This window comes from Peromyscus eremicus, chromosome 7, assembly GCF_949786415.1.
Source record: "Peromyscus eremicus chromosome 7, PerEre_H2_v1, whole genome shotgun sequence".
Taxonomy (NCBI): domain Eukaryota; kingdom Metazoa; phylum Chordata; class Mammalia; order Rodentia; family Cricetidae; genus Peromyscus; species Peromyscus eremicus.
Genome location: NC_081422.1, coordinates 17,724,166 through 17,748,826, shown reverse-complemented (window position 1 = coordinate 17,748,826; position 24,661 = coordinate 17,724,166). Strand labels below are relative to the sequence as shown.

At 54.5% G+C, this 24,661-nt stretch overlaps 2 protein-coding genes across 5 annotated transcripts in view; one reads left to right on the top strand and one right to left on the bottom strand.

Moving 5' to 3' along the window:
- Window positions 1–3,955: 3,955 nt before the first annotated feature.
- The window catches only part of Dock6 (dedicator of cytokinesis 6), a 59,875-nt gene continuing 39,169 nt past the window's right edge, over window positions 3,956–24,661 (top strand). For all 3 annotated transcript variants that reach the window (XM_059267474.1, XM_059267477.1, XM_059267475.1), the window contains exons 1-14: window positions 3,956–4,036; window positions 9,675–9,762; window positions 10,248–10,423; window positions 11,715–11,783; window positions 11,982–12,111; window positions 13,632–13,844; window positions 15,090–15,175; window positions 16,293–16,359; window positions 16,489–16,638; window positions 18,419–18,499; window positions 18,598–18,751; window positions 18,866–18,993; window positions 19,102–19,195; window positions 19,431–19,593. In XM_059267474.1, the coding sequence (XP_059123457.1) occupies window positions 3,993–4,036; window positions 9,675–9,762; window positions 10,248–10,423; window positions 11,715–11,783; window positions 11,982–12,111; window positions 13,632–13,844; window positions 15,090–15,175; window positions 16,293–16,359; window positions 16,489–16,638; window positions 18,419–18,499; window positions 18,598–18,751; window positions 18,866–18,993; window positions 19,102–19,195; window positions 19,431–19,593 (1,643 nt within the window). In that variant the 5' untranslated portion in view covers window positions 3,956–3,992. The remainder of the gene's footprint in view (window positions 4,037–9,674; window positions 9,763–10,247; window positions 10,424–11,714; window positions 11,784–11,981; window positions 12,112–13,631; window positions 13,845–15,089; window positions 15,176–16,292; window positions 16,360–16,488; window positions 16,639–18,418; window positions 18,500–18,597; window positions 18,752–18,865; window positions 18,994–19,101; window positions 19,196–19,430; window positions 19,594–24,661) is intronic.
- On the bottom strand, window positions 20,822–22,888 carry Angptl8 (angiopoietin like 8). Of its 2 annotated transcripts, none has more exons than XM_059267478.1 (4): window positions 22,582–22,888; window positions 22,252–22,413; window positions 21,218–21,327; window positions 20,822–21,108 (listed from the first exon to the last, which is right to left on the bottom strand). In XM_059267478.1, the coding sequence occupies exons 1-4, from the start codon at window positions 22,876–22,878 to the stop codon at window positions 21,081–21,083; spliced, it is 597 nt and encodes a 198-aa protein (XP_059123461.1). In that variant the 5' UTR covers window positions 22,879–22,888; the 3' UTR covers window positions 20,822–21,080. The 2 variants fall into 2 exon arrangements, with proteins under 2 accessions (XP_059123461.1, XP_059123462.1); XM_059267479.1 differs by having other exon boundaries at window positions 22,639–22,888.

Sequence of the window (24,661 nt, the reverse complement as noted above, 5' to 3'; positions counted from 1 at the left end):
GACCAGCACCCACCCCAGGTGGCTCCCGATTGCCTGGAACTCCAGCTCCATGGGATCCCATGACCTCCTCTAACTTCACAGGCACTTGCTCACACATGATACTCACACACTCAAATCCCATCTATATAATAAACCTTTAAAGAAAATCTGCATGTGTTACATGTGTGTTTGCCTGGTCATGTGTGTGCACCTGTGTGTGGGTACATGTGTGTACTTGTGGAGGCCAGAGAACATCAGACATCTTCCTCCATCACTCTCCATTTAATTTAAAATTTTTTTCTTTTGAGCCTGGAGGGGGACTGAACTTGGGTTGTCAGTCTTGCCAAGCGAGGGTTTTTACCCACTGAGCCACCCTCCCTCTTTGGGGCAGGCTCTCTCCACTGAGCCACCCTTCCTCTTGGGGCAGGCTCTCTCCACTGAGCCACCCTCCCTCTTTGGGGCAGGGTCTCTCCACTGAGCCACCCTCCCTCTTGGGGCAGGGTCTCTCCACTGAGCCACCCTCCCTCTTGGGGCAGGGTCTCTCCTGGTACCTGGAGCTCATTGACTCGGCTGGGCTTGCTGGAGACTGAGCTCCAGGGCTCCTCTTGTGTCTGCCTCCCCCGTGTTATGGCTAAAGGCATGTGTCACTCACCTGGATTTTTCCTTGGGTGCAGATGATCTGAACTCAGGTCCTCAGAGCCCCAAGTCATCTCCCAGACCCTTGATGTTGTTTTGAGACAGTCTCATACAGCCCAGGCTAGTCTAGAACTCCCTCCATAGCTGAGGCTGGCCCTGAACTCCTGATCTCCCTGCTTCTGCTTCCTCAGTCCTGGGATTACAGACATACACCACATGCCTGGTTTTCACGTTAGTGCTTAGGACCTGAATTCAGGTTCTTTTTTTTTTTTTTTTTTTTCTTTCTAGAAAGGGTTTCTCTGTGTAGCTTTGGAACCTGCCCTGGAACTCACTCTGTAGCCCAGGCTGGCCTTGAACTCACAGAGATCCCTCTGCCTCTGCCTCCCAAGTGCCGGGATTAAAGGCATGCGCCACGACCGCCCGACCTGAATTCGGGTTCTTATGATCACACAGCAGGCACTTTAACCATCTCCCTAGGCCCACATAGATACATTTTAATGCCACAGTGATTCCCACCACGAGCTCATGGAATAAAAAAACACTAAACGGCAGGTCAGGAACTTTCCTTTTCCAAGAAAAGAGAACAGCATTTATACAGCAGTATGAAGGGAAGATTTTTGCTGCTGTTTTGAGACAGGGTCTCATGTAGCCCAGGTTGGCTTCAAACTCCCTCAATAGATAGCCAAGGTTGGCCTTAAACTCCAATTCCTCCTGCTTCTACCTCCTAAGCACTGGGGTTACATGTGTTTCCTGCCACACCCGGCAGGAGATGGTCTCCAACCCCTCATTTCTTACACAGACAGTGATCTAGCCTACAAGTCAGCTGCCAGGACCCACCCCACCCCACCACCCCTCTCAGCCCCATGTACATCCGTGCCCCAGAGGGGAGTGAGATAATCTCTCCATAGCCTCCTCCCTCAGGGGTCTACCAGCCGCACCTCACACCTCATCATGTGGAGGCCAAAGTCTCCTGCATTTGAGCAGCTTCAAGAGCACCCCGGCCCCGCCCAGCTGAGTCAGGCCTGGTAATGCCCCGCAGAGGTGTGGCCTTGACAATCAGGTCTGGCGGGCACCTGGGTGGTGCTGGGCATTATCTTGAGTTGAAGGGATCTTTGAAACCACCCTTTCAGAAACCAAAGCCGCTCCGAGAGTCCCCAGGCTCTGGTTAGGTCCCCATTAGCTTCTCCAGAGAATCAGGGCTCCGGGATTCTGCTCTCCTACCTGTATCTGTGCATTGTCCTGACTCACCAGGAGCTCTCAGTGAGCAGAAGAGAAAAATTAAGGCTCAGAGAGGTTGAAAAATTGAACTGTAGGTCACACAGCCAGGTCTGGATTGGAACCTAGCTGATCTTGACACAACTGCTTTCTTTGGGGTGGGGGGTGGGCATCAAGCTCCTTGGGTCCAAATCTTAAATCTGACATGGATGCACTAGGTAAACAGGGCAAGTCCTGGGTTTCCTCGAGTAAATGAGAACATGCTGGCACTCGCAGCTGGGGTTGAGGGTGGGGGTGGGGGATAAAACCCACCGCCAGTGCAAAGGCCCTGCGGTGAGCCACATCCTAGTGTTTTAAAGGACTATTTAGGAGGACAGAGGCAAGAGGGCAGTTGGACTGAGTGCAAGTGGAAGGCCATAAGGACAGGGTGGTGACAGGGCAGATTATACAGGGACTGGAGGCTCAGGAATGGACTTTGACCCAAGTAAGGTGGGAGCCACAGAGGGTTCTGCACAAGGAAGAATGTGATAGGACTCAGGTGTCCCCAAGACCATGCACAATAGAAGCAGCAGAGAGGGCCCGGCTTCATGTTCCTACCCAGCCTGGGAGGAGAGGAGGAGGCAAGGACCTCAGAATGACACTGGGTGGGGCCCAGCACAGCGGTGGGTGGAGTTATCTGCATCTCTCAGGCCAAAGCTGCTGGACCACTCCTGGGCAGGTGCGTGGGCTCCTGACAGCTGTGTACACAGACCGAGTGCAGGGCAAGGAGCAGATGGACTTCTAGGGGGTGCCCCCACCATCTAGGTTTCCTTTTGGTGGCTTTTAAAACTGATACAGATTTGCTGGGCAACTGGGGCAAGCCGTTCTGACCCGCTGGCCCAGTTACATCACATGCTAGCGTCGGTAAGAGGGGAAAAAGAACAGCACATGCAAAAGTTCTGAGGCAGACGAGTCCTGGTGTTACACAGCTGCCTCCTCTCCCTGGACTGTTTTGACTATGGCTGCTGAGAAGGCAGATGCTTTCCAGGAAGGTGTGGAGGCAGAAGAAGGTTGGCATATCCAGAGATGAGCCGGGATGGAAAAACCCTAGAAAACCGCTGCTGGGAGAGGAGCTACAGGGAAGAAATTTAAGGTCACAGATTAATGAAGACATCGCTACATCTTCTGGTGGACAGAAGTTTCCAGACTGGCTCCCTAGGTATCAATGCCAGCTTCCTGAGTCACCCCTCCTAGAGTGACACCCCTGAGCCTAGCTGGACTCATCCACCTCTCTACCCCCAGCCAGAGATGGGTATGGAATCTCTTGAGCCCCTCGTAAGGTATACTAAGCAAAAGCCTCCGCACCTCCAGATTTCAGTTTACCACCTGCCAATAGTGGAAAATGTCAGACCTTCCTACCTATGTCTACTGCACAGCTGTAAGCAAAAACTTAGTAATTATTGTTACTCCATGTGTGACACTGACGTTGTTTTCTAGCCCGAGCGTCTCTGGGGATCAGCGGGTACCTACTAGGATTTGATAGTCAGTCTTATTCTCCCCAGCCCAACAGAAGACTCAGTTTCCCCATCTTGACCCCCTTGCAAGGGAGACTCTTCCCCTCCATGCCCCGCCCCTGTTCCACTCCCGGCCCCGCCCATCCCTGCTTCTGCCTTCACAAACTCCCAGTTCCCTACCCATCCTAGCGATGCCCGCCAACAAAGTCCCTCCCCATCAAGGACTTTCCCTCACTAGCCACCCCCACGCAGGCTCCCCGTCGCTCCAGCCTTGGCCAGGTCCTCATCCTGGAGCGGCGACAGCCCCCATCACAGCCTGGCTCTAGCCCCTCTCAGCGAGGTCTCTATCCCAGTCCCCAGTCGGAGGGCAGGCTTCTCCTCATCCCCAGCCTTTAGGCTCCATTCTCAGTGCTGGCCCCGCCCCATTCCAGAGAAGGCCCCGCCCCATCCCAGGGAAGGCTCCACCCCGTCAGGGCCCAATCCCATCACAGAGAAGGCTCCGCCTCCTTCCAGAGAAGGCCCCGCCCCACCTCTCTGCTCGGCTCCGCGGCTGAGGTGGGTCCTAGCTCAGACCACGCCCCATCATCACAGGCCCCGCCCCACCCGCGCGCCGGCCCCGCCCAGCCCGACTTCCCAGACTCGGGAGGCTGCGGCGGGACGCGGGGCGTCATGGCGGCCTCGGAGCGGCGCGCCTTCGCTCACAAGATCAACAGGTAGCGAGAGCGGCCGCGGACACTGCCGTTCGGGGCAGGATGGGCGAGGGCAGGTGCTGGGGGCTGGCGAGCAGCGGCAGCGGGGGCGTGCCGGGCTCCCCGAGGACTTCCCGGAGGAGGAAGCGCATCCCGGGTCGGTGCGGGCGGGCCCCCGGAGCGCTGGGCTGCATCCCGACCCTCCTGCTGCTCTCACGTCCTTCCCTCGCCCGCCGGGAGAAATTGGCAGCCCCTCCCCCGCCCAGGGTCCCAGAACCCAGCTGTCTGGGAAGAGGAGGGAGCTGCCCGAGCTGGGGGACAGCTGGGGACAGCCCCTCAGTCTCCTGCCTCAGCCTCTCCCTGCACAGGCTGGACGCAGGCGGGGGCGAGGGGGCTGGGGACTGAACCAGCTGGTGGGCAGACGGTGGAGGGGGACAGGCGACAGATGCTGGGGGATCGCTTTCCGTGGCCACTAGTGATAGGGAGAGAGTTTGGGATAAGGCTCGATTCTGGGGCGAGTTCATAACCATCTCTGGAATCTGATCCACTGGAAACCTGTTCTGATCACCCTTAGGTGGGAGAAGCCGCTTGTGGGTCCCACACTGATGGAAACACAAGAAAGTAGCCCCTCTCTTGGGTTTGCTATGGTGGGGCAGGAGGTGTCAGTGATAAGGTGGGGATCTATAAGACAGGAAGCAGGTGGGTTGGTTGGGAAGGAGGCGCTCATCAGCTATGTGGGAGGGGCTGCTTTAAGCACAGACCTAAAGGATGGATGGAAAAGATCTCCAGTCCATCATCCAGGGGAGAAGCGAGTGCAAAGGCCCTGAGGCCACAGAGGGGACCGATAGGAATGATTTTAGAAGGTCTTGCAGACCAGAAGGAGGACTTTGACCCCAAGTGAAGTGTGAGCCATAGAGAGTTCTGGATAGAGGAGGGATGTGACCTGAGGCAGAGCAGTTGGACAGTGTTCTGTTCCCCTCATAGTACCATGTGTTTTCTTGCCTCTTAAGTCCCTGTGCCCTTGAGTTATTGTTTGGTTCAAGTGAGAAAAATGGGTGTTGTCCAGGAGAATAGGAGCTGTGGAGCCTGGGGTAAGATCAGAAAATGAACCTGGGGTCCTAATGCACTTTGGGGAAGTGTCCCAAGACTTCCCGAGCAGTTGGTAGGTAGATGGTTTTGCACACAGACCTGAGCCTGTGTCCACCTATCCTTTGAGTTCACCCACAAATCCCAGATGAACCCAAACATCAGGGAACTGACTGGAGTCTTGGTTATACTCGGTTGTGTTCTGCTTGTTTGAGACAGGCTCTCAGCCCACCGTGACCTCGGAGTCACTACGTAGCCAAGACTGGCCTTGGACTCCTGGTTCTCTGGACCCAGTGCTGGGTTTACAGGTGTGCACTGCCACCCTCCATTTCTGTGGGGCTGGGGCTCGAACCCAGCGCTTTCTGCATGCCAGGCAAGCGCTCTACCAGCAGGACGTCATCTCCAGCACCTTGCTTTGTGTCTGCTTCCCTTTTGAGAAAGGTTCTCATCCTAGCCTAGCTAGCCCGGAGCTGACTGTGGCCCAAAGTTCCAGCAATCCTCCTACCTCAGCTTTCTGAGTGCTGGGATGACCTCATGAGGCATTGTGCACAGTTAACTTTTTAAAAATATGTATTTTTTCATGACTTACTTTGTGTGTATACTACCGTGTGTGGGGGGAGGTCAGCGGACAGCTTGCAGGAACCTGTCCCGTCCTTTCTCTGTGCAGATGCCGGGGATCAAGCTGAGGTCATCGGGCTTGGCAGCAGGTCCCCCGAGCCGTCTCGTCACCCTCACCTTGGTTTTTGAGGCAGAGCCTCTCAGTGGGACCCGAAGCTCAGGGATTCAGCAAGGCTGGTTGACCAGCAGGCTCTGGTGTGCCTGCCTCTACCTCCAGCTCCGGGACCCCCAGCCGTGCCTGTGTAGCCCTTTCTGACTCATCCCCCAGCTCTTCGGCTTTGTTTTGTTTTATGGGACAGGCTTTCATTCTGTAGCCCAGGCTGGCCTTGAACTGGCATGGCAGTAAGTCTCCTGCTTCGGTCTCCCAAGTGTGGGGATTACGGGTGTGCGCCACCACACCTGCCTGCTCTGTCAGTCTCTTTTGTCAGCTCAATAATGACAAAGATTCCAGGAGTGGATGTGGCCTCTTCCTACGACCTGGGCTCCTGCTACTATGCACTCTGTGTGTGTGTGTGTGTGTGTGTGTGTGTGTGTGTGTGTGTGTATGTGTGTGTGTGTAGATGGGAAGTCAGCTGATGTCCCTCATATGTTCCACAGCTTGTGTGTGGAGGTCAGAGGACAGCTTGCAGGAGTCTTTTCTTCCTACCGTGTGGGTTCCTGGGATTGAACTCAGGTCATCAGGCTTGGCAGCAAGTTACCACTGAGCCATCTTGCCAGCCTCCCTCCATCTCACTGGGATCTGGAGCTCCAGCTAAACTGGGTTGCCAGGGAGCCCCAGGGGTCCTCTTGTCCCTGCTCCCACAGTGCTGGGGGCTGAGCGTGGGTTCTCAGGCTTGGGCAGCAGGTACTGTACCTGGTGGCTGTCTCCGCCATTGCGGGTGGTCGGCCACTTGAGGGGTGTCTGTGCAGTGGAAGAGAGTTTTCTGGGTGCTAACATCTTTGCTGATGCTCGTGGATTTGTCTTTAAAGACATGTCAGCAGGTTTGTGTGGCTCTGTGGAGTCATTGGACGGAAATGGGAGCACAGTGCTGGAAACTTCGGCCCTGTTTCCGGCTCGCCCTCCTCCCCATCATAAGGACAGACCCCAGTTAATCCCGCCAGCCTGGGCTGAGCTCCACTGCTGCTACGGTGTCGCTTGTTGAGCCTGGGACCTGATTCGGGAAACCGACTCAATTCAGTTCATTATGTTGCCTCCTTATACATGCACTTCTTATTGTATGGTGTGTGTGTACATACAGGTGTCACAGTGTGTGTGTAGATGTGGGAGCACAACCTGAGGGCGGTGCTCTCTCCCTCCCCCTTTGTATAGGTACCAAGGGTCAAACTCAGGTCATCGCACTTGGTGGGGATGGCCTTTACTTGCTGAGCCATTTTGCAAATGCTATCTCTGCTCTTTAGGAATGTGTTCAATGCCAGCCTTTCCGGGGGTGGAGAGGGTGGGGGAAAGTGGGTGGCGCACACCTTTAATCCCAGAACTTGGGAGGCAGAGGCAGGCAGATCTCTGAGTTCAAGGTCAGCCTGGTCCACAAAGCAAGTTCCAGGGCAGCCAGGGCTACACAGAGAAACCCTGAATCAGAGAGAGAGAGAGAGAGAGAGAGAGAGAGAGAGAGAGAGAGAGAGAGAGAGAGAGAGAGAGAGAATATGTTCTACTGAACACCTGAACCAGTCAGATTTGGGGGAGAAATGTAGAGGAGGCTTAGCATGATGGTGCATGTCTTTAATCCTAGCATGTGAGCCATGGAAGGAAAGAGGATTGTAAGTGCAAGCCTAGCCTGGGTTACATAGTATGATTGGAGCCAACCTGGGCTACACGAGACCCTCTCTCAAAATGTTGGGGGGCGTCTTACCGGGCGGTGGTGGCGCACACCTTTAATTCCTTCACTTAGGAGACAGAGCCAGGTGGATCTCTGTGAGTTCGAGGCCAGCCTGGTCTACAGAGTGAGATCCAGGACAGCCTGGGCTACACAGAGAAAACCTGTCTTGGAAAAAAAAATGTTGGGGGAACTAGTAATGTCAGTAAATGTCAGTACAGTAAACAGCCACGCAAGCATGAGGACCTGCGTTTAATACCTAACATCCATGTAAAAGCCAGATGTGGAGGCTCTGCACGATGCAGAATGCTGCCTCTGGGGAGCTCACTGGCCGGCAGCCTGTCCTAATGGAGAGACCCTGCCTCAGAAAGTAAGATGGATGGTACCAGAGGAGGACATAAGAAGTTGACCTCTGGCCTCTATCTGCATACTCGTGCACAGGACAGTCCCTTCTACCCGTTCACTGCCTAGTAATGGGGCATAAGGCCGTCGCAGGAATTTGGGACATGCATTGTTAGTAACAAAGCAGCAGCTCCCATGACTGGGCTTGCAAATCCATCACTGTTTTCCAAGGCCAAGGGCAGTGTCTGTGTGTCCTGCCCCTCCACCCACACCCCTCTCCACCCTGTCCCTTTCTCTAGCCAAAGAACAGCTTGGATGGGGACACAGCCTCCATCCCTGTCCTGGCGTCTTTTAAAAATACTAATTCCCGGAGCCCTGAGTGCCCCAGGCTTCAGAGAATTCTGCTTTGAGGTTTTGAATTTGAACACAAAACCCTTCATTTTCAGTTTCATTTCACTGGGGCTGGAGAGATGGCTCGGGGGTTAAAAGGGCCCAGGTTCGGTTCCCAGCACCCTCATGTGGCTCACAGTCACCCATAACTCCAGTTCCAGGGGAGCTGACACCCACCCTCTTCTGACCTCTGGGGCACACATGTACATGCAGGCAGAACACTCATACACATAAATAAGAAGTCTTAGTTTAATTTTGTTGTAGGGCCAGTGAGAGACCTCAGCAGGTAAGAGGCTTGCCAGCAAGCCTAACATCCTGAGTTTGGTCCAATAGGGGGAGGAGAAAACAACCCCCATGAATTGTCTTTGACTTTTTTTTTTTTTTTTTTTTTTTTTTTGACTTTTATACGTACACTGGCTAATTGGCTTTTTCTTGGTTTTGTTTTGCTGGGGTGCGGGGCTCAGTGGTGGAGCCCCTGCCTAGAATCCCCAGTGAGGAGCTGAGGGCGTGGCTCAGCTGCAGCATTTCCTAGCACTCAGGAGGCCAGAGGTCATCCTCAGCACTACAAAACAAAATAAACATATTGAACACCTAGAATCAGCACTACCTCCGAGGACTGGATTCCAGCCGCAGACCTGGTTTCTGGCCATCCTGTGTCTGAGCTGAGGGTCCTGTAGGCCTCCACGCTGGCAGCCTCATCCTGGACTTTCTGAGAACATAGACTTCCTGAATACTTACTGAGTGCTGGTCTCCCCTGACCCCTCTGAGGTCAGGGCAGCTGTGAGCGGGTAAATTGAGGCTGAGCAGAAGTGGTGTGCCCAGAGCCTCACAGACAGGATGGAATAGGTGCCTGCTCCGAGTGGAGTGCTGGGTTGTTGTGTTTGAAGAACCCAGAAAAGATGGAGGGAGCATGTCTTCCTGAGGGGAGGTGACGGAGGAAACGGTCACTCCCTCAAGTCTAGCACAGTGGCATTTCCCTGTCTGTTTGGTGTAGGAAGGAACTGGGGCACAGAGAGACAGACCTGCAGCTTTTATTTATCTGTTTATTTAGTCTCGCAGTGCTGGGAATGGAACCCAGGGCCTGTCCCACCAGCGGGGACAGCCCTCTGCCACTGTGCTACACCCAGCCCACTGTTGTTGGTTTTAATTTGTCGACATGAATGGCACCCTGGGTAAGGGGTGCTTCTGGGGGTCAGCTCTCTCCTACCAACCCAGTGAGTCTTGGGGGACTGAGCCCAGTGGTCATGTGCTTTTATCTGCTGAGCCATCTCACAGGTCTCTTGCTTTTTTTAAAGCCCTTGTTTTTATTTTTTCTTTCATACCCAAGTTCTCGCCTACAAATGAGCCCCCCGCCCACACCCCTGCACCCTCATGCCTCTGTTTGCCTGTGTCCCACACTCTTTCTGTCTTCCCAGGACAGTGGCTGCTGAGGTCCGGAAGCAGGTGTCCCGGGAACGCAGCGGCTCACCCCACTCCAGCCGACGCTCCAGTAGTTCCCTGGGGGTGAGTCCCTGCCCTGTGGCTGGCAGCAGTGGGGTACACCCTGCTCTGATGCTGCTTGGAGCCTCTGTGTTCAGTGGTCAGGGAGGAGGGAGCCCTGGTCCTTCCCACCTCTGAGCAGATGCAGGGTGTGTGTTCCAAGGGTGGTCTGGGGGTGACACCGGCTTCCTGGACCACCCAGATGGGGCCCCAGGCTGGGGGCTGGAAGAGACTTCCTGCCACAGGGGGAAGGGGTGGGGCCTCAGGAATTGTCTCCGGCCATTCCTTTTACCATTAGAGTCTTTCCAGACACCAGGGTGTGATTTCCTTCCTGGAGTCCCTGGAGGGAGGGGGCAGGGCGCTGGCCCAGCTGCTGTGGAAAGTCTGAGCTCGCCGGCTCCCTTCGACCCTCAGAGGTTCCCACCACCCTCCACTACAGTCTAAAGTCAACTGTGAGCATACTCCCCGCCTCTCACCAGTGGGAGCCATGGCCACTGTAATTCAATCAGGTCCCTCTGATGGAGGTCATCGAACCCCTGGACTTTGAGGACGTGCTTCTGAGCCGGCCACCTGAAGTTGAGCCCGGTCCCCTCAGAGACTTGATAGAGTTTCCAGCTGATGACTTAGAACTACTGAAGCAGCCCCGAGAATGTCGGACCACAGAGTCTGGGGTTCCCGAGGACGGGTGCGTTCTGCACACACACACACACACACACACCACTCCATCTTCCAGAGTCTCTGGACACCAGTGTGGCCTTGGGCAAATCACTCTCCTTCTCTGAGCCTCCATTTCTGCATCTTTGATTTTTTTTTAAAAAAAATTGTTTTTGTTGTTTGTGGATGTGTGTGTGTGTGTGTATGTGTGTGTGTGTGTGTGTGTGTGTGTGTGTGTGTGATAGGTAAGTGTGCATGTTCATGCATGCACCTGTGCAGAGGCCAGAAGTCAACTTGAGAAATCTTCCTCTTCCATTCTCCACCTAATATATTGAGGCAGGGTCTCTCTTGAACCCAGAGATCTCCAAGTTGGCTAGTCCTCCCAGCCAGCTTGCTGTAGTAGTCCGCTGCCGCCTCTGCCTCTTGAGTCTGGGTCTTTGGGTGGGTCACCGTGCCCACCCACTGTTGCATGGGTACTGAGATCTGAACCAGTCTTCACGCTTGTGTGGAAAGATTCTACCTGCCCAGCATCTCTCCAGCCACATTTTCTTTTTCACTTTTTAAATAATTTATTTTTATTTATGTACATTGGTGTTCTGCCTGTGTGTATGTCTGTGTGAGGGTGCCAGATCCCCTGGAACTGGAGTTACAGACAGTCGTGAGCTGCCATGTGGGTGCTGGGAATTGAACCTGGGTCCTCTGGAAGAGAGCCAGTGCTCTTAACCTCTGAGCTGTCTCTTCAGCCCCCTCTTTTTAACTTTTTAAAGATTTGTTTTATTTTACACATGTGGGTGTTTCACCTCATGTATGTCTGTACATCACCTGTGTGACTGGTGCCCATGGAGGCCAAAAGAGCGCGTCAGAGCCTCTGAAACTGGGTTATAGGTGACTGTTAGTCACCATGTGGGTCCTGGGGACTGAACCTGGGTCCTTTGCAGCCAGTGCTCCTAACCCCTGAGTGTCTCTGCACCCCACTGTTTTTGTGTTTTGAGGCAGGGTCTCATATAGTCCAGCCCAGCCCTGACCATCTGGCTTTCCTGCCTCTGTCTCCTTACTGCTGGGATCACAGGTGTGCACACATGCCTGGTCTACGCAGTGCCGAGGGTGAACCCCAGGGCCTGGTGTGCAGGAAGCCAGCTTCTGCCACAGAGCTGCATCCTCGGCCTGCTCCAGAGAATCTCACACTGTGTCTCAGCCTGGTCTGTAACTCAGAGAAATCCCCCTGCCTCGGCCTCCCGAGCACTGGTGCCCACAGTCCTTTTCTCCAAGGCCTTTGGAAATGTGCCCCTGCCTCTGTTTACCCTGGTTGTATTTTGCTGTAGAAAGTTGGACGCCCAGGTGAGGGCTGCGGTGGAGATGTACTCGGAGGACTGGGTCATCGTACGCAGAAGGTAGGTCCGACCCAGGGCAGTTCACGGGAGGGGAAGGAGGTCAAAGGGCTGCAGTCTGTGGTTGGTCCCTCTATTCATCCACCCACTATACCTGCCAAGAGCAGCTGAACTTCTTTAGTGAAAGGGGGCCTTGGTAGTTGTCATGTGACTTCACCACTGTATCAGTGTATCGGAAGAGTCCCCAACCACCCCTGCTAGGTACCAGCACCTGAGTACAGCGTACAGCCCTGTCACTACGGAGACACTTCGAGAGCGACAGAAAGGCCTCACCTGCCAGGTCTTCGAGCAGGATACATCTGGGGACGAAAGGATGGGTCCTGAGGACACGGTGAGGCCACTGGCCGGGGTCACTGAGGGGTCAGACTCAGGAAAATCCCCTGTAAGCCTCGATCCCAGTGAGTGAAATAAACCCCAGGAGTGAAGGTCAAGAGTCATGATTGTGCACAATTATCAAGTGCTTAGTGTATACTAAAGGCTTTCTGTTAAGAGTTATGGGGCTGGAGAGATGGCTGGGCTGGAGAGATGGCTCAGAGGTTAAGAGCACTGCTTGCTCTTCCAAAGGTCCTGAGTTCAATTCCCAGCAACCACATGGTGGCTCACAGCCATTTGTGGTGAGATCTGGTGCCCTCTTCTGGCCTGCAGGGATATGTGCAGACAGAACACTATATACATAATAAATAAATAAATCTTTAAAAAAAAAAAAAAAAAGAGTTATGATTGTGCACATTTATCAAGTGCTTAGTGTATACTAAAGGCTTTCTGTTAAGAGTTATGATTGTGCACATTTATCAAGTGTTTAGTGTATACTAAAGGCTTTCTGCCTGTGCTTCCTTCATCCTGTGAATTGGGGCCACAACCATCTCTTCACGGGCAGAGAAACTGAAGCAGAAGAAAGTTATTAATGCTTATATTTTGTTGGTCAGCAGTTACTGAACACCTACTGTATACCAATAATCATTTGTTATTACTAGTATGGATACTAGTATACGTTTGTTGTTAGAGGTGGTTGCAGGGAGGTGTGGATTTTGCTCAGTGCTTGTGCAGAGGCAAGGCATGGGTTCCATCCTCAGCTGGGGTAGGGGGCGAGGGGGGGAGATGAAAAGTAAATAAGGAAACTAGATGCAGGAGGGGAAACTGAGGCTCATAGACAGGTCAGAGAGTCAGAGTCACAGAGATGAACCAGATTTGAGGCAGAGTTGTGAGCACAGCTGACTGGGTGGTCAGAGGGTCCTAGGTCAGCCAGTCACCTGGAGGAAAGAACTCTCCTCTTCCCTGGCAACAGTGAACACATTCCCAAGGAAGCTCCGATCGGTCCAGCCCAGGGGCGACATTATCTTGGAGCTAATCCCTGGGGCTGGCCAGTGTGGCCACTTTGAGTTTAGCCCAAAGGCAGATAAGCCAATAGGTGTGTTCTAATTGGCTGGAGAAGGGTCACCTGTGATGGGGTGGCCTCCCACATCGGTGGTAAAGAGCTCCCTATATAGAAGTATTTCCAGGGGGCTGGAGAGATGGCTCAGTGGTTAAGAACACTGACTGCTCTTCCAGAGGTCCTGAGTTCAATTCCCAGCAACCATGTGGTGGCTCACAACCATCTGTAATGAGATCTGGTGCCCTCTTCTGGCCTGCAGGGACACAAGCAGGCAGAACACTGTATACATAATAAATAAATCTTTGGGAGGGGGGAAGTATTTCCAGAAGTTTCTGGAGAGGCCAGCCAGGCACCCAGGTGACCCCACCCTGGCTCGCCCCTCAGCTTCTCTCCCATGTAGATTGGATGTCTATAGGGACAGACTCAGGAGAGCAGGTGCATGCAGTTGGTGCTCAATGCTTGCACATGTTCAACTGCAGGATGATTCCCAGCACTGCTCAGGCTCCCCCGAGGACACCCCTCGAAGCAGTGGAGCCTCCGGCATCTTCAGCCTGAGGAACCTGGCCTCAGACACACTACTGCCAGCACTGCTGGAGCGGGCAGCCCCCGAGGATGTGGACCGGCGCAACGAAGCCCTCAGGCGGCAGCAGCGGGCCCCGGCCCTGCTCACCTTGTACCCTGCACCCGATGAGGTGGGTGCCCAGTGCCTCACTGCCCCCCACCTCAGAGCAGAGATACTAGGTGCCTGTGTGTCCAGCCAGCATTAACTGGCTGCCTATTATACCCATCTTCAGCTAATGGCTGAAGGAGTCTTGTCTGACCTTCATTATTGAGCACTAAAGGCTTATCTCTACATTTATTCAACCAGTATCCATTGTGTGCCTACTGTATACTTCTCTATTTAATCAGTCATTGTGCTGACCACCTATCATATATGCCTCTGTATGTCTAGCCATTTTATTTGACATCTAGCAAATACCATTATGTTTTGTTTAACCAAACTGGGTATGTAGTGAAATACTCCTTGGCTATGATGGGGTTATTGGTATAAATACCAACAAACCTTTTTGAAGTTCAAAATATATAAGTAAAAAATGCATTCAAATAGGGTGGTGGTGTACACCTTTAATCCCAGCACTTGGGAGGCAGAGGCAGGCGGATCTCTGTGTGTTTGAGGCCAGCCTGGTCTACAGAGCGAGTTCCAGGACAGCCAGGGCAGTTACACAGAGAAGCCAAAAAAGAAAAAGTGCATTCAAGCTTGGCATGATGTTCCATGCTTATAATCCCAGCACTTGGGAGATGGGGTAGAAGGATCAGACATTCAAGGTCACCCTTGGCTCCATAGAGAATTCCAGGCCCACCAGGACTGCATGAGACCATGTCTTAGAAAAAACAAAGAAAAATGTGTGACAGATACCTTACTGAGTGTTGTACTTCAGCCTACTTTAGATGTGTTCAGAATACCCACCTTAGCCTGGAGTTGGGCAAAACCCTGAGGTGGAAAGACCTGTTTTATACTAAAGTGTTGACTGTCTCATGTGGTGTTGTGTGAGTATACAATCACAACCCTTGCCAAGTCGGAGTTGGAAACCTAACTGCTAAACTCAGAGACTTTGTATGTCTGTCTGCCCATCTAGCATTTACTGGGTGCTTTCTTTATACACTCTATCTATCCAAACCAAATCTGTTGACTTCCTGTATATCCCTAACAGAATGGACCAGCATACTGTATGGTTGATGCTGGGGATGGGGCTGGGCTAGGAGCGGAGGCATTCCAGGCTGGGAACAGATGTGGAAAGGCCCAGAGGCAAGGCACTGAAGGTTCCATCGGGCTTGGGTGTTGGGGGCTGCAGCTGGGGTTGGGTGCAGCTAATCTCAGGCCAGGCATTCTAGAACCTTCCTGAAGAACCCATCCCAGACACTCCCTCTCTCCACAGGATGAAGCTGTAGAACGCTGCAGCCTCCCAGAGCCACCCCGAGAGCACTTTGGACAGCGGATCCTGGTGAAATGTCTGTCACTCAAGTGAGTCAGAGGACGGCCACATGGGCTTCCCTGTGAGGACTCCGTGGACTTTTCCTTCCCCTCTCAGAAGGCATAGGTGCCTAAGCACGCTGCATCTGCACCAGCACATGCTGTGCGCACACACACACTCACACACACTCACGCACTCACGCACTCACACGCTCCCTCCCACTCCCACCTCCTCAGCCAGCCCCCTCACTAGCTCCAGCTCCCTCCCTGGGAAACTGCCATGCTTCTTCCTACTTCCTGGTCCCCCAAGCTGTGCCCAGGGCTCCTCTGAGGCTCAAGACCTCTCCTCCACGCATCGGTCATCACAGGTCTGTGCGATCCACTCTGAGGTATAACTCCTGTGTAACAGGCACTCAGTGAGTGTTTGTTGAATGACTACATGAGCCAACAGCTTGACTCCTAACTTTTCAGCTCGTGGCTGAGGACCAGAATGGAGCTTCTGTTTCCTGCTCTGATCTAGACAGAAATGGGGTCCGGGAGGGGCAGGACCAGGCTCTGAGTGCACTTCCTGTTCGGTTCCATTCCCACGCTCTTGTGGCTGCTCCTGGGGGCTGATACTGATGGGCCTTGAACGGTGGCGGGGAGCCAGGCTCCGCCTCTCCACCCTGTGTCTCAGCAGGAGGGTGGGCAGGCCAGAGCCAGACCCTTGTTTTTAGAGTATCCTGATCTCAAGCAGGATACCTGTGCAGTTCTGGGCCTCAGTTTTCCCATCCACACTCACTTCACAGGGGAGGGGGAAGGTCGGATGAGTTCCTATAGAAACAGAGCTGCCTAAAACAACAGGAAGTCTCATGTCCCCATAAAAAAAAAAGTCCCCCGAGGGGCTGGGGGGTGGCTCAGCCGGTAGAATGTTGGCCTGGCATGCATGAAGCCCTGGGTTCTGTCCACAGCACTGCACAGACAGGGTGTGATGGTGCACGCCTGCAATCCAGCACTTGAGAGACAGAGGCAGGGGAATTGGGAATTTGGGGCCCTTCTTGGATACATAGGGAGTTGAAGCCAGCCTGGGCTAAGTCAGACACTGTCCCAAAAGGGGGTGGGGGAGGGGAGGGCACAGAGTATGTGGGTGACAGCTGTCCCAGAGCGAGTGGTCCCTGTTTACCCGCAGGTTTGAGATTGAAATTGAGCCCATCTTCGGCACCTTGGCCCTGTATGATGTGCGGGAGAAAAAGAAGGTGGGTGCCCTCCTCCTTCCTCGCCTTCCTCCTCCTCCTCAGGTATCTCCCCTGCCCTCCCTCCTCTTCCTCCTGAGGGGGAGGGCTGTGGAGCAATGTCCCCCAGCTAGCTGCCTCTCATATCCCCAGATTTCAGAAAACTTCTACTTTGACCTCAACTCGGACTCCGTGAAGGGGCTGCTCCGGGCCCATGGCGCCCACCCGGCCATCTCCACCCTGGCACGCTCTGCCGTCTTCTCCGTGACCTACCCCTCCCCTGACATCTTCCTGGTTGTCAAGGTGCCCACTGGAGCCCTGCAAGGGGGTGGTTTATCGTGATCAGAGCCAAAGGTGCAATAGACTCATGATTCCAGCACTTGGAGGCTGAGGCAGGGGGATTGTGAGTTTGAGCCGGATTAGACTGTTTATAGAAATTTTGTCTCAAAAGCAAACAGAACAGTTTCGTCTCCCTCTATGGAAGGGGCAGGAAAGGTGAGCTAAGGAATTCTGGGGTTCTTTCAGTCATGGTTAGGTCAGTTAGGTTACAGCAGTGAAAATTTACCAGCTCTTCAAGATGGGGGTTGAAATGGGGAAACTGAGGCACAGAGCATGTCAGGACCTTGCATAGGGTCCCACAACTCTTGCAGTGTCCAGGGTTGCAGTTCCTGCCCTGTCATTAAGAGTCACGGCTTCAGTGTGGACTGATAAAAATGTAACGTGTGTGGTGGCGTATGCCCGTAAGCCCAGCTAGCTGCCAGGGAGGCTGAGGCAGGCTCCCACTGCTGCGGCAAACACCATGGCCAGGGGAGAAAAGGGTTATTTCGGACTATACCTCTTGGGTCACACTCCATCATAAAGAGAAGTCAGGGCAGAAACTCACGGAGGAACCTGGAATCCAGAGCTGCAGCAGAGGGAGCCTGGAGGAGTGCTGCTTGCTCAGACTGCTTTCTTATACAACCTGGGGCCACCTGCCCAAGGTGACACCACCCACAGTGATGCCTCTCACATCAGTCCTTAATCAAGAAAATGCCTCACAGACTGGCTTACAGGCCAGTCAAGGGGAGGAGCTTTCTCCATTTCCCTCTTTCCAGAGAACCCTGGTAGGTGTCAAACTGACCAAAAGCCAACCAGAACACAGGCGGATTGCAAATCTGAGTCCTGCCTGTGAGACTCAATTTCAAAATATAAATGGAAAAGGGCATGGCTCAGCAGTAGAGTGCTTTCCTAGAATCCTCCAGTGAGGGCCTGGAGGCATGGCTCAGTGGTAAAGTGCTTACCCGGTGTTTGGGAGGCCCTGGTTTCCATCATCCCCACTGTAAGAAAGATAAAGAGGCGCTGGTGGTGCACTCCTTTAATCCCAGCACTCGGGAGGCAGAGGCAGGTGGATCTCTGTGAGTTCGAGGCCAGCCTGGTCTACAGAGTGAGTTCCAGAACAGCCAGGGCTACACATTGTGAACCTGTCTCAAAACAAGAGGGGGGTGGGTGCTGGGATGCTGGAGAGATGCCTTAGCATTTGAGAGCACCCACTGCTCATGCTGAAGACCTTTGTTCAATTCCCAGCACTCATGCTGGGTGGATCCAGTGCCCTCTTCTGGCCACCATGGGCACTGCATTTACATTCAGACATGCGTAATTAAAAATAAAATCTGTTAAGAAGGTGAAAAAGAGCCAGGCGTGTGGCGCATGCCTTTAATCCCAGCACTGGGAGGGCAGAGGCAGATGAATCTCTGTGAGTTCGAAACCTATGTAGAGAATTCTGGGCAGCCAGAGCTACACAGTGAGATCTCGAAAAACAAACCGAGAAATGGGGCGGGGCGGGGGGGGGGGGTAGAGAAAACATCAACAGCTTAAGCTGGGGTGGGGTGAAGGGGTTAAGACAGTTGAAATGGAGCTGCTGGCAGACGGAGTGCTAGAAGTCAGTCCTGAGGACAGTGGGGCCATGGCAGCAGTCCGTGTGGGCTACGCTAGGACAGGTAGTGATAGAGGCTTGCTGGGATGCCCGAGTCCCCGTGGGTCCAGGAGGGTCCAGAAGATGGAAAGGGTGCTAAGGAGTCCCTCGCTGGGTCCTTTCGCCCTGCAGCTGGAAAAGGTGCTTCAGCAGGGGGACATCAGCGAGTGCTGCGAGCCTTACATGGTGATGAAGGAGGCGGACACGGTGAAGGTAGGTGTGGGTGAGCTGGACAGGGTGGGAGGGCAGGGCCTGCGGGGGCGGCACAGGGGAAGGACGCTGAACTGGGGGGCGGGGGCGTGTCCCCACAGAACAAAGAGAAGCTGGAGAGGCTGCGCCTGGCCGCCGAGCAGTTCTGCACCAGGCTGGGCCGCTACCGCATGCCCTTCGCCTGGACGGCTGTGCACTTGGCCAACATCGTGAGCAGCGTCGGGCCCCAGGACCGGGATTCCGACTCCGAGGGCGGTGAGGACGCGCTGCTTGCTGGCCCTCAGCGTCGTTACACCCGTCTCCCTTCTCTGCCACCTTCACCCTCTGTCTGATTCCTGCCCTCCTCTGCCACCATGCCGTCCCTCCTAGAGCGCAGACCGACTTGGGCAGAACGCCGCCGTCGGGGGCCCCAGGACCGAGGCTGTAGTGGGGATGATGCCTGCAGCTTCTCCAGCTTCCGCCCGGCCACGTTAACTGTCACCAACTTCTTTAAACAGGTGACCTTGGTATAGGACACGGAGCCTGGGAGGAAGGGAACACAGGGACTCTTCCCCTGGGGCCCCGTCCATCTTGGGGACTTTCAGCCCTTGCCTTGTAACTGGCAGGAGGCAGAACGGCTCAGTGATGAGGACCTTTTCAAGTTTCTGGCGGACATGCGGCGACCGTCGTCCCTGCTGAGGCGTTTGAGACCTGTGACTGGTGCGGGACACACCCAAAAAGGAGAGCTGTTGCCCACATGGTCACTCAGCAGACCATCGTGGGGTACTGGGACTAACCCCGGCCCGGATAGGCCCCGGAAGGAACAGGGCGGCTGTGGGGTTTTGCTCCTAATGGGTGCAGCCCCCAGAGGGCACCAGGGGACAGGCAGAGCCCCAGCAGAAGTGCCCCAGTGTAGGAGGCTGAGGCGGGTAAAAACCAAGTTCCTTCTCCCCAGCTCAGCTCAAGATCGACATCTCCCCGGCACCCGAGAACCTGCACTTCTGCCTGTCCCCTGAGTTACTGCATGTCAAGCCCTACCCAGACCCCAGGGGGCGGCCCACCAAGGAGGTCCTGGAGTTCCCTGCCCGCGAGGTCTACGCCCCCCATACCAGCTACAGGTACAGCTTCTGCGGCTGGTGGGGCCCCCGTTCTGTGTGGGTGGGCGGGTGGGGTGTTGTGTGGGTGCTCCAGTGTATACGAGTGAGTGTCTGCATGTGTATGGAGGCCAGAGAACAGTCTTGGTGCTGTTCTTCAGGAGTTATCCACCTGGTTTTAAGAACCTTTTTATCGTATTTATTCATTTTATTTGTGTGTGGTGGGGCAAGCGTGGGGGTCAGAGGATAACCTGCAGAGTTAGTTCTTTTCCGCCGTGTGGAGTCTGAGACTGGAACTCCTGTTGCCAGGCTCGTGGTGACACCTTTACCCTCTGAGCCACCTCAGTATCCCCATCTTTTTTCTTTTTTTTTTTTTTGTTTTGTTTTGTTTTTGTTTTTCGAGACAGGGTTTCTCTGTGTAGCTTTGCGCCTTTCCTGGATCTCGCTCTGTAGACCAGGCTGGCCTCGAACTCACAAAGATCCACCTGCCTCTGCCTCCCGAGTGCTGGGATTAAAGGCGTGCGCCACCACCGCCCGGCTCCCATCTTTTTTCTTTAACATTCATTATTACTATTATTATTTGTTGAGACGGGGTCTCACTGTGTAGCCCTGGCTGGCCTGGAACTCACAGAGATTGTCTTCTTCTACTTCCCAAGTCCTGGGGTTAAAAGTGTACACTACCGTGTGTGTGTGTGTGTGTGTGTGTGTGTGTGTGTGTGTGTGTGTGTGTCTTGTCTGTCTGTCTGTGGGAACACTCACCTGTGTGTGGGTACAGGCACCTGTGTGTGGGAACAGGCACTTGCATGTAGGTACGCCTACCTACATGTGGGAATGTGTGCCTGTGTGAGGTGCTGGCTGAGGAGACCAGAGACTTTGGGTCCCCAGGAGGTGGAGTTGCAGGTGACTGTGAGCCACCTGACCTGAGGGACGGAATCGAATGTGGGTGGGTCCTCTCCAGGAACAATGTGTGCTCCAGCTCCCAACCTTTTTGTCCTCAGACAGGGTCTCTCATGGCCTGGAACTTGCCAGATAGGATAGACTGGCTAGAGATCCACCTGTCTGCCTCCCCGTGAACTCCTGATCCCCCTGCCTCTGCCTTCCCAGTGCTGAGATGACCATGTGCACCACGGTGTTGTGGTTCTGTAGTTGGGACCCAGGGTACTGTGCGTGCTGGGCAAGTGCTGTGTCAACTAAGCCCCAGCCCAGCCCCAGACCCCATTCTTGCAGACGCAGGCACAGGCACAGGCGTAGATAACCTCTGTTCTGTTTATTGTGGTGTGTGGGGGCACGAAGGGACTCGTGTACGTTCTCCAGCCCTCTTCTGCAGGGCTCTGTCTTCTGCCTTCCTTCCCGCCTGCTTGCTCCTGTCTCCGCTCTCTGTCAGGAAGCGGAGTGCACTGGCCAAGCCCAGCCGGCGGGCAGCCGGCTCTGTCTGCCCTGCTCAGGGCCCTTGTGGATCACGTTCAATGTTCCTAGCGGCGTGACTGGTTCTCAGTGGCATCCAGGCAGGCTCAGGCCGGGAGGGCTGCCGTGTGGAGCCTAGGGAGGGAGACGGCTCCGTCAAGGCCAGTGTGGGGTGGGGACACCCTTCGGTGGACCTGGGCACCGCCCCCCGCCCCCCCAAACGTGGGTCCTCCACCAGACTCACCTCTCCTGGATCTGTCGTAACCACTGCTGTTGCTCGGCCATCTCCCTCTGCTGTCGCTGAATGTGGCCCGTGAGAGCCCACAAAACGTGGCTCTGTTTGTCAGCTCGAGCCTGTGGGGTAGCATAGAAACCTCAGCTGAGGGTCTGGGTCACCTCCCATCTCCTGACCACTGCCAGGTCTCTCTGTTACAACCCATATGACCCAGCAAATGCCTAAGACCCTCTGGCCTCAGTTTCCCCATTTGTAAAGTGTGTCTAAGATAGGACTTGCTTTGTATAGTTTGTAAATGGGCTTCAAATAGTACTGATTGGGTTCTCAATACATGGCCTCAGATAGCACAGTAACGAGCATTTATTGAGCACCTGTTGTTCCCGTGGCCCCTGCACTTTGAGGCTCTAGCTTTGCTCTGAAGTGACTGTTCCTGCTCTTATTTTAAAATTTATTTTCTCTAGTGCCATAGCACCAATGTGGAAGTCCAAGGACAACTTTTGGGAGTGGGTCCTCTCCTTCCACCGCGTGGATCCTGGGCATGGAGCTCAGGTCACTGGGCTTGGCAGCGAGGCCTTTTCCTGCTGAACCGCCTTTGCCAATCCCATTGTTCATTCATTCATTTTGAGACAGGGTCTCCTGTGGCACAAGCTTAGCTCAGATGTCTGTCTAGAGACCACCTTGGACTCCTGGCCAGCCCTTTATTCCCAAGTGCTGGGGTTGCAGGTGTGTGCACAGCACCCATTATCCATCTTTTGTTCTTTTGGGCACAGGCTGTCACCATGGAGCCCAGGCTGGCCTCTGACTAGGTAGACACGACTGGCTTGAAGCTTTGCCCCCCCTGCCCCTGCCCCAGGGTTCTGGGGTCACAGGCAACACCACCATGCCTGGCTCTTTACCTCACTTGCAAATGGGAAAATGGAGGCCCAGAAGGTCACTGAGGGTAGAACCCCACAGACAGTTGGGGTGTCCTCTGGCTCAGGTTCAGAGGTGGCTTCTGGCTGGGAAGCAGGGCTGTACCCCTCTCAGACCTAGGAGCCCCTTACCTTTAAGGTCTCAAATTCTTGGTGGGCCTGGCCCAGCCAAGCACCTCTCAGCTGGACTTGGAGTCTCCGTACAGTGTCCCATAGAGCTTGCTGGGCCCGGGCCACTTCTCCCAGCGATAGGGCCGTGGCCTCTGCTTGAAGGTGTAAGACATCCTCTTCCACCTGCTCAACAGATGGCGTGGCGTCAGTGAGGTCACTGGTTCGGCTGCGGTTACCTAGCACTTTATCCCTTTTCTTCTATTATGAGCTAACCAGGACAGTGGGACATCCTCGACTTAACTTTTCCTCAGACTCTTATCCATCCAACAACACCCCAGCTCCAGTGCCCACCTGAATCTCCGACAAGCTGGTGCGTAGCTCCTGTGTTGCATCCCGGCCATGACTGACCTCTGTTCCCAGGAGTCCCAGGGCTCGGTCAAAGAGGCCCAGGCTGCGTCCAGCTTCTGTCAGACGTGCCTCTGTGGCTCTGTACACACCGTTGAGGGCCTGGCCTAGCTGTAAAGCCCCATGGAAGAGCAGGGTCAGCTCTTCATGTTGAGCTGGCTCTGGGCCCCCCAGAGGAGCTACTGGAGCAGGCTGTACTGCTGTCGTTAAGGCCCACAGGAGGCAGAGAGCGAGCACAGCCATGGCTGACAGTCTGGGGGTGTGGGTCCCGTGCCGCCGCTGTGGGCCACCTTTTATTTCCACAGGCTGCCGTTAACCCCCTTCTGCCTGGTCAATGGTTAGCCACGGTTGCACAAGGGCCTGGCAGGGGCGCAGCCATTGCATCAGGCCTATGGCTAAGCAGGCCACGCCGATATCACGCTGGCTGGAACTCAGGGCCAGCTGTGGCGGGGGTGGAGTGGGGTGGAGGTGGGGCAGGGGGGAGCTCAGGCCCTAGATCTCAGCACCAGGGGCTGTATGACTGCAGGCAGCACGCCACGACCCTCAGTTTCCCATCTAAGCCCAGGCCTGGCCTCCATGAGCCATGGCTCTCTACACACTGACGCAGCGGGGCCAGTGTGTCACCCAGAGGGGCCACTGGAGCAGGCTGGAGTCTCCCGACTGTCAGCCATTTACATGAACTCCCGGGCACTGTGTGTCACCCGCTTTCCTTGTCTCCTTCCTGCAAGGGGTCACTGTGGGCGCGGCTGACAGCTGGGGGGGCCAGAGTGACATGCCAGCCCCCTCCCAGGTTATGAAGCCTGACTCCTGGCCCAGTCTGTGCTCGGTGCTAATTTTGATTTAACTTCCTAGAAGACTCAGGACAAGTACTGCACCTCGTTTTCCACCTAGGGGTCCCACGTGTGGTAATACCGTTTGTTGAGCACCCGCTATGTGCACCCGGAAAGAACAGTCATTGATTGCAAATGCAAAGTTAGTAAGTAAATCAGGTGTGGAGGCTGAGGCACAAGGAACTTGGGTTCAAGGCCAGCCTGGACTACAGAACTAGACCCTCTCTTCTCTCAAGAAAACAAGGACTGAGGTAAAGCTCAGAGGTGGAAGGCTTGCTGGGCATGTGCCAGACTCTGTGTCCCGTTCCCCAGCAGCACAGAAAATGGCCGTGGAGTTAGTCATGCTGAGTGTTTGGAGTGGAGCGTGGCACCCAGAAGGTGCCACAGAGGTGTGCTGTGATGGCTGTCTCGGAGGTTATTGGTTGTTGGTATTGTGTCACAAAGGCTGAGTGGCAGGCCAGATGCCCCCATTATACAGATAGAGCAACCGAGGCCTACAGGGCTGGGAGCTGAGCAGTGACAGCTGGGGAGAGGGGGCAGGACCAGGACTCCAGCACCAGGTTCTGATTCTGTGTCCACCTGAGAGACAGACTCTGTGTAACTCCAGTGGGCCAGCAAGGTGGTGGTGAGGTGAGGAGGCAACCATGCCTCCTGGCTATCTGGACCACCTTTGTAAACGGTTTGTTTTATTGTTTTAATTATATGTGTCTGGGGGCAGGGTGTGAGGCATCAGGTCCCCCTGGAGCTGCCTGATGTGGGTGCTGGGCATTGAGTTTGGATCCTCAAAGAGCAGTGGGTGCTCTTAACTGCTGAGCCACTTCGCCAGCACCCAGGCTACCTGTTTAGACCTCAGCCCCCGGGAGCTGGAGCTGGGGCTCAGCTGGAAGAGTGTTTGCCTAGTTTTCACAAAGCCCTGCCGTCTGTCCCCAGTACTCAATACACATGCCTGTCATCCCAGCACTTTGGAGGTGGAGACACAGGACGTCAAGAATTTAAAAATCATACTGAGCTAACTGGCAGACTGAAATCTGCCCTGGGCTACATGAGACCCTGTCTCGAATGCTTGTTGTTGTTTGTGGGGTTTTTCTGAACAAGATCTCTCTATGTAGCTTTGACTGGCCTAGAACTCGCTATGTAGACCAGGACGACCTTGAATTCAAATTAAAAAAACAAAACAAAAAACCCCGGCTCTCAAT

Coding starts and splice junctions, on each gene's coding strand:
- Angptl8 (XM_059267478.1), bottom strand. CDS start 22,878: ATGGCTGTGCTCGCTCTCTGCCTCCTGTGGGCCTTAACGACAGCAGTA. Junction 21,328..22,251: donor AAGAATTTGAGACCTTAAAG/GTAAGGGGCTCC, acceptor GCTACCCCACAG/GCTCGAGCTGACAAACAGAG. Junction 21,109..21,217: donor TTACGACAGATCCAGGAGAG/GTGAGTCTGGTG, acceptor CTCCCTCCCTAG/GCTCCACACGGCAGCCCTCC.